The 14,334-nt window shown below is 23.8% G+C and overlaps 1 protein-coding gene across 1 annotated transcript; it reads right to left on the bottom strand.

The window, feature by feature from the left end:
• Positions 1-4,893: 4,893 nt before the first annotated feature.
• LOC114121617 (SEC14-like protein 1) lies at positions 4,894-14,334 on the bottom strand. Its single transcript, XM_027984026.2, has 14 exons — positions 14,127-14,334; positions 13,878-14,027; positions 13,683-13,814; positions 11,740-11,963; positions 11,100-11,161; positions 10,470-10,594; positions 8,937-9,126; positions 8,059-8,147; positions 7,699-7,957; positions 7,504-7,622; positions 7,299-7,424; positions 6,284-6,425; positions 5,898-6,132; positions 4,894-5,680 (listed from the first exon to the last, which is right to left on the bottom strand). Exons 1-14 carry the CDS (start codon positions 14,187-14,189, stop codon positions 5,620-5,622), a joined length of 1,977 nt encoding a protein of 658 aa, XP_027839827.1. The 5' UTR covers positions 14,190-14,334; the 3' UTR covers positions 4,894-5,619.

The raw sequence follows: 14,334 nt of genomic DNA on the forward strand, positions 1-14,334 counted from the left end.
TGTATAATAAAATAAAAATAATTTTGCGATGTAGGTACCTAATTTTCGTTGAAAAACGCACTAGGTAATTTTATAGAAAATGAAAGTTTATTCTATATTCTGTGGTATAACGACAACCGATAGTACGCGAATAACGAGACTACGTTTACAACAATTACTACGATTTACGTGTATACAAGCGATAATATTATCATAATAATAATATCACAAGCGCGGATATCGGTGTAAATCAATGAAATGTTCATGTAGCAAAGAATCGCTAAAGACAATAAAAGTAAATAAAATTATACATTATATGTCATTGTAACCGATACTTTTTCGTAAACACTATCTTAATCTTTATTTAATAGTAGTATTTTAGTTATAGGTATAAAATATAACAAACAGAAAATACGCCAGTAATAACAAAATTTTTAAATTTTTTTTCATTTCGGGAACAATAACCGTCAGGAAAAGATGTTCCTTCTAGAAAGCAGGTTTCTGGTTAACGGACTTTCGGGTAAAGTCAGTTTTCAATAGAAAGCCGGTATAGTTAGCAGAAACATTTCTGCACTCGGTCAACTAAGGTTATTTCAATTCAAAGATAAGGATTCCAAATTATCGAGCCATAATATTAAGAATTTATCGTATATAAGAGCAGAATATAAAGGGTTCCTTATACTATAAACAATGCGTTAACATGTTTAGTGTGTACTGCGTTGAAATAAAAAACGAAGAACAAAAGAAGTCATAAGTCCTTACAAATTAAATAGTCAATATGAGATTTGAAATATACAGTGAGCAGAAAAAGTATATAATATACATATACCTATATTACCTAGATCCTTTACCGCTGAAGATTAAAATAATATATTAAACTATTCTGTGCAAGTAGGACTTTGCTATCAGTATTGAAAGATAATATACAGAACAACTTAACATTATCGGCAAAAGAAATAAACATACGGATGGAATACTACTGACAAAAACTTCTATTTAGCTATTTAAGCTATTTTTTATATATCAATTTGTGATTACCAAAGACCAAGTTAATAAAAAGTTTGAATAGCAGTGTGGGTATAAATGGCGTCCTTGTGGACTATATAATATCAGAACTCAGAAGAAACCTTGAACTTATTTGATGAAGTATTAGACAATAGACAACCAGACAACCTACGGGGTATTATTCGTTTACATCAAAATAATATTGGCCGTTTCCGCTATAGTCTTTTTCTACTTTTTTCGAAAAAAGTACGATTCCCGTTTCCGTCAAAAAAAGATTGGAAACCGATGATTTTCAAGCAATTATTATTAGGCTAGAATTATAGACTGGGTACTGAAGACTCAATTATACAAAAACAATTAGTAGGTAAGTACCTACTAGTTTGTAAAAACTGTATTTCTTTAATCATCTGATTTTTTAAAAACTTAAATGCAGCATACACATTTTAATGGACAATAATTATACTACTAAAAGCAGCACAAGAATAGTATAGGTACTTCTCAAATAATCTACCATCTACACTTGTAACTTGTATATAGCAGGTAGACCTGCAGACTACAGTCTTATACTCTTATAATAGTCTCGTGATTTCGGATTTGTATAATATATTTTGTTTTCGTAATTTACGTTATGTTAGTTGATTTTATTATTTAATCCTGTAAGTACCGTACCTATAGTAAATTACGACGAAGTCCAATATTTTCTGTGGACAAATCTTGTAATATTCGTATTTTCAATCGTTGTGTGTTTAAAAATAGTATAGCTAGGTACAGTGGCGTATTTACGGGGGGGATATGGGGGATAGATCCCCCCCTTGGTACTTTTTTTACTAGTAAGTTTAATAACGTTGGTAAGTGTACCCCCCTCACCGTCGAGGAAATTATGTTTTCCAACTTATATCCCCCCCTGGACAAAATCCTAAATACGCCACTGGCTAGGTATATGAGTTTAAAATGGATAAACATTAAACACTTTAATATTCATACGTCATACCTAAAATGTGAAACATTAGTTTAAAAAGTTTCTTCTAAATTTATCTCACAAATCACAACAAGTACCTATTATAAAAAAGAGTTGAGTGCTTCAACAAATAATTGTTTACTATCTTGTCCTGCACGACGTCGCCGGTGATAAATTAAAATGTTTGTAGATTTACCCAAATACTCAATACCCATTATTAAACTCTGTTAATTATCAGATTAAGTTAAATCACTTAAAGTGTTTACGTTTATTGCTTTGCACAGAATCTAAGTCTTATAATTTTATAGGTACCTACTCAAGTTTTTAAAAAAAAAAATGTAGTTAGATAATAATAATATAGTAAATAAAAATTATATTATAAGTGACTGTTAAAAACGTTGTAAAAATTAACATAAGAAAAAAATTATTTAAAGTCAAATATTAAAGTATGAAAAATTAAAAATATCGAAAACTACAAAATTAAAAGTTTGAAAGTTCAATTGAAATTGAATTTATTGTTAGGTACCTACATTATTTATGTTTAGGAATCATTAATTCATGTAGATACAAAGTTAAAAAAAAGCAATTGCTACAAATTCACAGCTCTACTAAAAAATATTACTATATATTTTAACCTTTAGTGATTTACTTTATTTCTAGGTAATTGATGTACCTATTGATCATTTAAATTTATATCAGATACTTACCACTTAGGATAATATACTATTTAGTTAGATAATTATTGTTTTAGTATTTTAGTAATTTAAAAAAATATGTAATGATTAAATGATTATTGATAAATATTTTTAGTATAGATTTTATATCAATAAAATTATGAAGTATAAATTATAATATACATATACCTACTAAATTTACCAACTTATATCTTTAATAATATTAAAATTGAATAGGTAATTATTAAAACAATGTACATACATATATAAATACAAAAAGATTATGTATAAACTATGACTAAATATTAATTTAAATTATATAATTATTAATTTTAGAAACTAAAATATAATTATTATAATGCAAAAATTATAATTTTTAAAGCACTGCTTGTTTACTAATAAATAAATAAATAATGTTAGATATCTTGATTATAAATTAAATAATTAAAAAATATTTAAATATTTAGGTATGAGCTAACAAAAATCCTTTTAATGAAAATAATATAATTAATATATTATAATATTTTACTAGTTATTCAATATGTTCTAAATTATATTTAGTATTCACATTGAATACAATTAATAGAAGTTTATGTTTTGGATTATTTTTAACACATTTTATAATGAAATAATTACATTTGTTAATAGCATAAATCAGAATGGTAATTTATTATTTCTAAGTACCTATATACATTTTTTTAAAGGATATTTATACTCTTCAATTATCAAAAATCTAGAATTAAACATAACAAATTTAAAATATTCAATAGAAACTAAGGGTATAAAAATAAAATATATATTTGGGTAACTCTAATTTTTGATATACCTACTTAACAATACTAATTTATAAATGATATAATGAAATTCTAAAAAAACTTATTGGCATGGAAGTAAATCACATTAGAACTAAACTTAACATATTTTTACATATTATTAACAATATTTTTATTGAAATAAGTCTTAACAGTTAGCATACCTAATATTGTTTGACAAAAAAATTATAATAGTTTAATAGAATTATCAATTGAAATTAATTTATTACTTTATGATGCCATTAAATTGTTATAAACCAATTTCTTCTAAAACTATATTTATTCAACTCTTTTTTATTTCATAAAATAATTACATAAGATCATAATACAAAATAAATGCTTTATTCTTCATTAAAATGACTAGGTACTACAAAGTACAAAGAGATCATACCAATGTGAGTATTTGCATCACATTTGGTATTTTAAAATGTTAAAAAGAAAGCATTATAGGTACTTACATTGTATTTTAAATAAGTAGATAAATAGTAAAACATAAAAACTACCTAGTTAAATTTATTATAGTATTTATAAATAAATAGATAATGTTCAGAGAACATACCACATAACAACAGGTATCACAAACACATAATGGTAATGGTTTAAAAGCAGTGTTTCCCAACTTGGGGGTGCCCCCCTGGATAGGTGTGTTAACATTGCTGGGGAGTAAAATTTTATTTATTTAATTATTTTAATTTTACAATGTAGGGTAAAAATGAAAAATTATTATAGGAGGGGGGAGGGCGCGAGATTTTTGAAAACCTAGGATAGAAGAGATTGAGAACCACTGTTTTAAAAGTTAATATATTTATAGTTGTGTATGACATAAAAACATTGTTTTTAATAAATTATTCAAAAAGCTAATAAAAATGTCTTTCCTTGAGCACTGATATTTAATGAATTAAAAATAATAGTTACTTATTTAAGTTATTAGTTTAGGGCAAAAAAAAAATGTAAATCATTAATATACTTTCCAAAGTTTTAATTTTTGCGTACTAATTATTCATTTAAATCTTATATAAATTAACATATAACATAATATGATATTTGATAATAGTTTGGATTACAATTAAATATTACTATATTAGGAAATAAGTAATAACGGTCTGTAATCAGTAAGTCATGAATAAATAAAATATGCAGCTTTAATTTAATCTGAATTTAAGGATATATCATAAAAGAGCTAGTATTTTATAAATGCAAAGTCAAGATTAATTAATTTATGTCTGGCATAAGATTTAAATATATAAATTGTGGAAATTCAATATATCACGCAAGTAACAAATTTTACTTATATATTAAATAAACACAAATACTGCTGACATAAAATCCAATAAAATTATTATTAGATACATTAATTTTGTACCATCAAGACACATACAAATTCAATTGACATGAGTTACATCATTAAAGTGAAAACATTATTTTATCTAAAATTTATTTAGTTAAATAATGGTGTGTACAATAATTAAATAACCTAAATAATATATTATTTTTATATAATTGAAACAGATAAAACATGTTTTGATCACAGATATAAAACGATAATAATAATAAATTAATAAATAATAATTAAAATAGAAGATAATAATTCAACTAAAACTGTCAACTGAAAATAAGTTGATATACTAGGAAACATAGATAGTTTACACTAAAGGTTCAAACAATCATCAGATCATTACATTACAAAAAAAAAAAAAACTTCTAAAATATAACAAAATCTAAACTTAATACATACTATGTGATGAATTAACAAATACTTATACAATTAAATATTAATATAGAGATTATAATAGGAAATTAAAAAATCAAAAGGACCATGCTTAAAAAAGACAAATATTTCTTTTAATAAATCCAATAAATATTATGTGTTATGGATAATTATATTTATAATTAAAATTATTTATTTAGTTGTTTGAATACTTCTAAGCTTTCTAAACTAAAGATTTATAATTTTGACTTCAACTATTTATAGGTTAAAAATTGAATTTATGAATTCATAATAACTTGGTAAAAGAATAAAGAATATAACTTAAAATTAAAATAATTAACACAACAATAAAAGGATTTTCATTCATCTTTTACATACCAAACATATTATTCAATGCATCTCCTTTTTTTAAAAAAAAGTATGGTCCTTAATATAGGCATAATGATTAAAACCGTATGTTAAACAAAATACACGATAAGTTAATTATCTGTTACTAAGACAAGAAAATTTACTATTGGCTGACATCAAACTTGACATTGAGCCCCTGTAAAATATATAAAAATAAAATAATGTTAATAAAATAACAACAAACAAAATAATAACTAATAAGAATCAAGTGGTTGAATACAATGAATCAAGTTCAGATATTAATAACATTATCTAATGTGTTTCTTAATTACAAATGTAAACACAATATCATTACAGTTAAATACTTTGTTTTAAATATAATTTTTTCTACTTCATATTTAATTTATAATTACCGATAATCAGCAGATTTTAACATTTCATAATAATACATAATTTTGGCTTTAGTATGATGCCCTGAGCTAATTATTAAGCTATCTGGCGACCAGTACCATTGTAATACATATGTTCCACGTTTAGTGGTAAGATGAGATCCTTGAACACTCTCACCATCATGACATAATATAGTCTGTTCCACTTTTTCATAATGTTCTCCTTCTTTCCAGCCTTTTTCTATAACATTTAGATTACCTAAAACATGATTTACAAAACATTTATTAGTTAACTTTTCTTCGTTTAAATAAAATATAAAATAATACATGGTTATTGAAAAATTAAACAAATAAAATACTTATAGTAATATTTTATAGTATTATATTATAATATATTGATTTATAAATACCTCTGGCACAACTGAGAAGAGTTGATGGCTGAATTTCAATTAATAATCTTAATACATTAAAATTAATGTCTTGTCTCATTACATCAAAATCCCATGTTATTACTGAACTAGATTCCTCAACATCAATAAAAACTTCATGAGCCTTAAAAAAAGTATACATATTATATGCTTAAAAAAACATTTATATATTAATATTTTATAAATAATACAAGGAGATTTACAGTATGTTCTCACATTATTTATTATTCTTTGGTAATGTAATTTTTTTAATTCTGATTTTAGATTTTTTAAGTATAACTTAAGACTATCTAATGAATATATTTTAGTGTACTTAGATTTGTTTAAACCAATGAGTATCTAGTGGCAATACAAACTTTGGGACGTGTTATAAATAAGCTACTTACATAAAAAAATGTTCCTCTTCCTCTTTAATTTATTTTGTTAAATATGTTACCTACATGTATTCTATAATGATATTTTATTTAACTTATAAATTATTCTTGGTAAATGTTTAAATATTGCTTTGTCTAAATGGTTCTATTTATATTTTCATTAATTTAATTAGATATTATATTGAATTTGATTATCTTGTATATAATATATTATATATATAGAGTTTAATCGACAGAATAATCAACACTTCATAGCTTCTTAATACATTCTATTAAACTAAGTTGATAAGATACAAATTATTTAATACTTAGACACTAGGTTATCAATCCTACTTTGTTAAATAGACTTTTAAGTTAGTTGTTGTTATAATAAAAATAAGAGGAGAAAATTAACAAAAGTTTGCAATGGATAGAGAAGAGGTTGAGAAATATGTTTAGAGATTTTAGGGATTTGAACAAAATTAAATTGCATTAAAAATTCAAATATTTGAAAATATTACCATTGAGTATACTTAAAAATTCAAAAAATTAGAAATTTGAATGGAATCGTTATTAAAAGAAAAATGAGGTTGAGCATGTTTGGTGAATCTTCTGTAAATAAAAAATAAACAATTATAAATTACCTGTCCTTTAGTGAGCGTAACAGATTGATAAATACTATCTTCAGTAATTGTACATGCTTCTTTTTCTAACTCTCCTTCTTTTAAATATAAATTTTTGGGCACAAAACCACCTTCAGGAATTTTAACCTAATTTTTAAAAGTAAAACAGACAAGTTATATAATTAAATTGAATAGAATTATTATGCATAACTTAAAAACAACATACTTTACAAGGACCTCCGAGGAAATCAGGTACATCATCTTCGGTAAGAAATTCAGTAAGACCACCAGACGATTGATAATCATTACCTCCATAAAATAGGAACTTTTGACGTGTTGTCTCATCTATAAAATTAATTTATAAATATTATAATAATAAAGAAGCAAAGGTATAAAGAGGGTTAATAAATATTTTTCTTACTGATAAATGTGCTCACTAATGTCCACAAGACTGGAAATACTCTAGGTGCACGAATTATAAGTACTTGACCAAGCGTCTCTGGATAATTAGATTCAACGATTTCAATAATTCTAAGCAATGCACCCACACCAGGTCTCCATAAATGCCTCATATTAAGTCCTTCTAAATCAACCAATAAACCCCAAGTTGTTATTGGTTTGCCAGATGTATGAGTAGCTTCTTTTGTTAGTTTTAAACCTTCTTCACATACATGCATAGCCTAAACACAAAATAATAAATATTATAATGTATACTTACACATATTATATCAAGGAGAAAATAATTTTGAATTGTCCTCTTCATAATAAAATTATAGTTTACTTGTTTAAGAAGACAATCTTCACCAACTGATTTAAGAAGACCTTTCACATCCATTTGACCTAAACGTAATATATACAAAGGACGTCCTTCTATAACATTAAACAAAATATGCATTAGCAAAATTAAACCAGTTTTTTTAAAAAAAAGTTTCACATAAAATCACTAAAAGATTTTATGATGAATCTTATATCAAGTTACTAATACTAATCAAGACCACATTTGCTTGAATAAATTTATTGTACTAAAATGTATATGCTATGTTAAATAATTTATAAAAATAGCATGTCAACTATTTTTTTAAATACCTAATCATCAATTAAGTTAAATCTGTTGGTTTTTAAATTTTTAAGAAAACTACTGGTTATTTGGTATCTAAAATAGTTTACACTAAACTTTTACAGTTCTTCTTTAATACGTTGACTGCATATGTCTTTTTATAATTTTCATACAGTGCGTAAACCACTTTTCTAAAAATAACATAAGAATTTTATCCTATTTGGTCAAACGTTTAAACCGCAGATAAATAAATATTTTAAAACCCACGTTTAACAACGCTAAATAATAATAAAACAACATTCAGCAACGCGTAGAAAATAATAAACCATTTACTTTAAATATATATTGGACGCCAAATGGCGTCAAACGTGTTGCTGAATGATCCTCATGATGCCGATTGGCGTCAGTACGCAGTCAACATATGTTAACCATAAAATCAATAGAATACTCAAAAAAAAAATACATTGTATAACTAGTTCATTTCTTACTTTACTTAAAATATAAGAAACAGTATTATTCGTTAGTTGCTAAAATATTTACTTGAGCTTATTGCTTATACTTATATTTGTAATGAGTATAAATTATTTTATTTTACATTTTACCTTTGTCATGGCGATGCCAACCACAAGGAAAATATTTTTTAATTGCTTCAGGAAACTCATGCTCTGACAATATATTGTCAATGTTATGTTTTTTTCGCCAAATAAGTGATTGAGATAAATTTTCTCTAGCTTTTTCAATGTTGAAATCGGTGGCACGCAAAAACCGCAATAATGTAGTATCACTTGGTAACTAAAACAATATAGTTAAAAAATAATAGTTGTTTTTCCTTATACGTTTAACAAATATTTATAACAACGTTTTGGCTATTTATGACTTTATGGTTCTTATACTAGTAAATTGTCATATAATTATAACTTCTAATAAATAGAAACTGCTCTTTATGGTCATATTTCCGAACGGTGTATGAATAAACATCTTAAAATATCTATTTAACTATGTTAAATAATTCATAAATAGCTTTAAGTTATACCATTGATTATAAATATTAGTATTACTTGGTCTAAAATATTAGGGGGGTTGTAGCCCATAAATCATAATTAAATTTAGCCAAAAATGATCCATAGAGGTTTAGACCCAATGCCCCCACCAATCACCAAGTAATTACTTCAAATAAAAACAAATATTACACATAATATATTCAATTAAAAAAATATGTACTTGTACATGAATACATAAAATATGATATGAATTATAATTTAGTATTTACAGATTAATATTTATCTTTCTGTTTTTATTATTATTTAAAATATATTCTAATACAGTATCACTGTATATGATATTGGTTAAATCTCTTTCTATGCTTAATAATGATATGTTTGTAAATCAGTCATATAATATTGTTAAACGTGGACAATAGTTATTTTATAAGCTATGTTAAACAATTTATATAAGTTTGGAAAAGTGTTAGAGGATAAAATGTTAGCCATTTTTAGAGGTGTCAACATTTGAATATCGGTAGATTGTTTTTTTAAGATTTTGTGCTAACATAATTTATATGTATACAATTTTACTTTTGAATAATTCTATTATAATATTTCTTTATATTATTTTTTATAGTAAATATTTCACTATATTATGCTTAAATTATTAGTAAATCTTAGAAAATCATAAAACTTGGGAGAGGAGAGCTAAGCCCCTTAGTTGAGCTAATGATAACTAGTATTTATAATCAATCGTTATACATTCAAAATAATGAACAATTTACTTAAAATAAATATTTAATACCATTTTGGGTCAGATTTCAGTCAACATGTTAATTGGTTCATTATTTGTTTTTTTTTTAAAGTATATTATAATAAGCATAAACATTTATTTATTATAAAACTCATTAGAAAAAACTAATTAATGGGTAATTAAAATTGAAAAATGTATTCTAATTAAAAACAAAGACAACATTAAAAAAAGTAGCTCTTTTGTTTTGTTTAAATGATGCAATTCTATTCTAAATATTAAAAATATACAATATACCTACATTATTTAAAAAATATTTTTAAACCAATTAATTAAACACCAAAAATAGATATATTTACAATAAGAACTTAACATACAAACTTAACTAATAACAATTTTACCTTAGATTTTTGTAGTTGAGACAATTGTTTCTTAAATTGTACTAATTTTGATTCTTGTAATGGTGTTAATTCTCCAATGTATCTTTTAATATACTCATCTTCTAACCATATTTTTGACTGAGAATCTAAAAATATATAAATACAAAATTTTTAATCAAAACTGTTTTTATAATATATTTTCAAAGTATATAAATGTAAAGTGATTCACACAATAGAACAATGTGAACATTATTGTTAAATAAAATGAAAAAAACTAATCAAATACCTATAATTTTTATTTAATTTAGTATATATTTTTTTTTGATTTAATTGTTTTTCTTCCTTTTCAATTTTTAACTGTATGTTATTTAATAGCATACATAATATAATACATACTATACAATTCATAAAATACTTTTGCAATGAAAATGTGTTAATAATGATATAATAATATAATATACTACATTAAAATAGAGAATATATAGATGCTTGTAGTGTACCAAAATATAGTAATATACTAATTTGGCTATTAGATAGAATCTTGCCTGAGTGGAATTTTATTCTGTAAGCGCTCTGGGTTATGGTTTGTATTAGGTTTATGAGAAAAAGTGATTATGTTAAAACGAGTAGACACATATTTAATAACTTTACCTGCAGTAGTTGGACTATCTTTGCTAGGACCAATTGGACTTTCTTCTGGGTTATTCAAGTCACTATAAAATAAAATTTTAATTACAATATTGTATATACTCATTTATACATATGTATATACTTCATATAAAAGTAAATCTAGTTAAATCACACTCTTCAATAAAGTGGTTTTCATTATTAGTTTTTGTATCAACAAAAATTGTTTACTACCTAAAAACCACTTTAGAATGTTATCTTATCAAAATTCAAACTAGACAACAATTATAATAATAAAGAAATATCACAAGAGTGGCACTTGTCAAGTTTTAGTTGGACCCATTGACAGTTACCAATTAAAAAACCCAGCATCTGAGGGTTACTCATATATGAGATAACAAAACTTAAATTTTTAATGATTAAATAAATATTTCTTTATATTTTACAAAATAAAATAATAATTGATAAGTAAAACATTTTAAGAAAACCAAAATACTAAATCATAAAAAATATAATTTATTTGTGTTTATTGAGTAAACATGTAATTTAAATCAAATAATTTTAGTTTGAGTTCAAAGAATATTGATTTTATTTTTTTTTTGTTATTATTATTATTTTTATAAAACTACTTATAAAATAAGTAAATAAACAAAATTTGACTAACCAAGATTGATCGCCTCCAGAAGGTATCCAACGAGGAATACTAATTATTCCATCTTTTTTTAATTCGTCAACATAAAATTCTATTATTTCTTTACCTTTGGAAATATTCTGAATGTATTGCTTCATACCAAGTTTTTCCATGGTTGACTCAAAACCCAAAAAATATTTTATATCTAATAATGCACTCTGTTCATAACATGTCCATTCTGAATTTTCTGGATGAACCTGAAAAACACATGAATAAGATGGAGTAAACATATTCTATTAAAAACTGTTTCATATCACTAAAATAATAAATATAAATTTGATATTTCAATTTTAATTTATGCATCTTTAAAAAATGAACAACATAATTTTATGGGAATTGAAACTAATCAATATTTCGTTTTTTTATTTTGAAATATTGTAATTGTAGATTAAAAAAATAATAGAAAACGCATAGAAGCCAAAATATGAAATTTTTCACAAATATTGTGAGCAGTTCACGTTTTAGCTAGCTATTTCTGAGGTTTGACTGATTTTGACTTTTTTCAATTACATATTATTATTAATATATTTATAATACAGGTTATAGCAATTTTAAGAACATAAAATTAAATTTTAAACTGTTAGTCATCCTTAATAGTTAATAGCATTGATAATGATTACAATAAATCATAAATATCCACATTTATTAAGCATTTAGAATTTAAAAAATTCAAACTTCATACTTACAAAAATATTTTAAGCACTTATAACTTTTTTTTTTAAATCTATAGATTTAAATTCATAAATTCAAATAACTTATGGAAGTATTAGGACTTTTAACTGATATTTTTAAAATACTTACAATTTACATTTAGCATTGAGCATATGGGTTTTAGTATATTACTGTTAGTTAGTTAATGTTAATTTTAAATTATAAGATAAGTGTTTAATTAAAATAATAAAAGAAATTAAATATTAATAAGTTATAGGTAAAAGATTTATAACTTTATATTAAATCTTATATAGTTACTTAATATATTTAATAATTTTAAAAAAATTAAGTGTTAATAGTTAATTATTTTTTTTTTTAAACAATCATATCTGTGGACAGACACGTAGCCAGGATTTTATTTTACAATTATTTTTTTTTTGTGGGGGTGAGGGGATGTAACTAATTTAGAATACAATTTATACCTTTGTTACATGATGGATACACAAAATTTTATATTTTTAATTTTTGAAAATTTCTGAGGTATCCAGACTCCATAACCCCTCTCCCCCTATTGGATACATGCCTGTCTATGGGTGTCAAATGTTCTACATTTATCTTAAAAAAAAAAAACTATTAATAAAAAAAGAAGTTTAAGTTTTAATTTCAAATAAATATTTAAACATGAATGTTCAATAACTAAAGAAGTCACTCTGTTGTATTATAAAATTTTAATGAACTTGTCACTTAGGCTAGTAATGGAAGTAATACATTTGAATGAATGAAAATTAAAATGATATATTGAGAATATGTCAGTGTAAATATTTGTTGAAAATTTCATGGAGCCACTAATAATCAAAAAAATTTAAATTTCAAAATAATTTTGTTAAAAACTGAAATTATTAAAAAATGTCTTTGTTTAATTTTTCATGATTAGCTTCAAAAATTATTAGATATTTATTAAAGATTAAATTAAAATTAAATAAAAAAATCTTCTACCAGATACAACCCCAGTTATACAGATTAAATAATTTTTTTAGAATTGTGAAACATTATTGTTTAATCAATATAATAATTGTTCTACTTAAAATATAATATGAAATATGTGTTTTAATAATATTATATTTTTTATTGATATAACCTACACTGTATCCTCAATGTTAAATCTATTAACTCTAAATAATTGCTTTAATTTATTATTTAAAATTGATGTATTAATGTAGTCAATATGGCGATAATAAAATTGAATATTGATAGATTTGACTTACATAGTAGCGACATTTTTCTAATACATTTACACGAGTTGAAAATGTCTCATTTGTTGCTTCAATATTTAAACAACGTTCCCTCAAATCTAGTACATTTTTTTGAATAAAATATACATAATCTACTCCGATAATCTAAAACATAAATGTTATTACACGTACGTGAATATTAATTAACATATATTAAGTATGGCAAACCTTTTTTAATAAATATGGAGCTTCCACAACAAGTTTACACCTTCTTTCAGTTGTTCTAATTGAACCATCATTTGTTGTAGTGTCGGCAGTTACTTCACTTCCAACGAAGACCGGTATTAACGGAGATGTCGGAAATCGTCTTTCATAAGCCTGCACAGAAAATGTATTAAAACTCAATGATTTTTGACAGCAAAATTACAATTTGTATATAATTCTTGTGCACTGATTGCAATTCACTGTTATACTTACAGCCATTACGATTTCAAATGGGTACTTGTAAACTCGGACCGGCGATTGGTATTCTTGGACCATCTTAGCGAGGAATAAAAATCAAAAAACAAAAAAAGAGTAAAATCAAACAATAAAAACGAACTCTAAGCTAATTGATTATCCATTAAAATTTTGATCAGTAATTAAATTATTCAAACACCACTATAGTTTATTTTATCACTATAAT

Source organism: Aphis gossypii, chromosome 1 (genome assembly GCF_020184175.1).
Source record: "Aphis gossypii isolate Hap1 chromosome 1, ASM2018417v2, whole genome shotgun sequence".
In the NCBI taxonomy this organism is placed as follows: domain Eukaryota; kingdom Metazoa; phylum Arthropoda; class Insecta; order Hemiptera; family Aphididae; genus Aphis; species Aphis gossypii.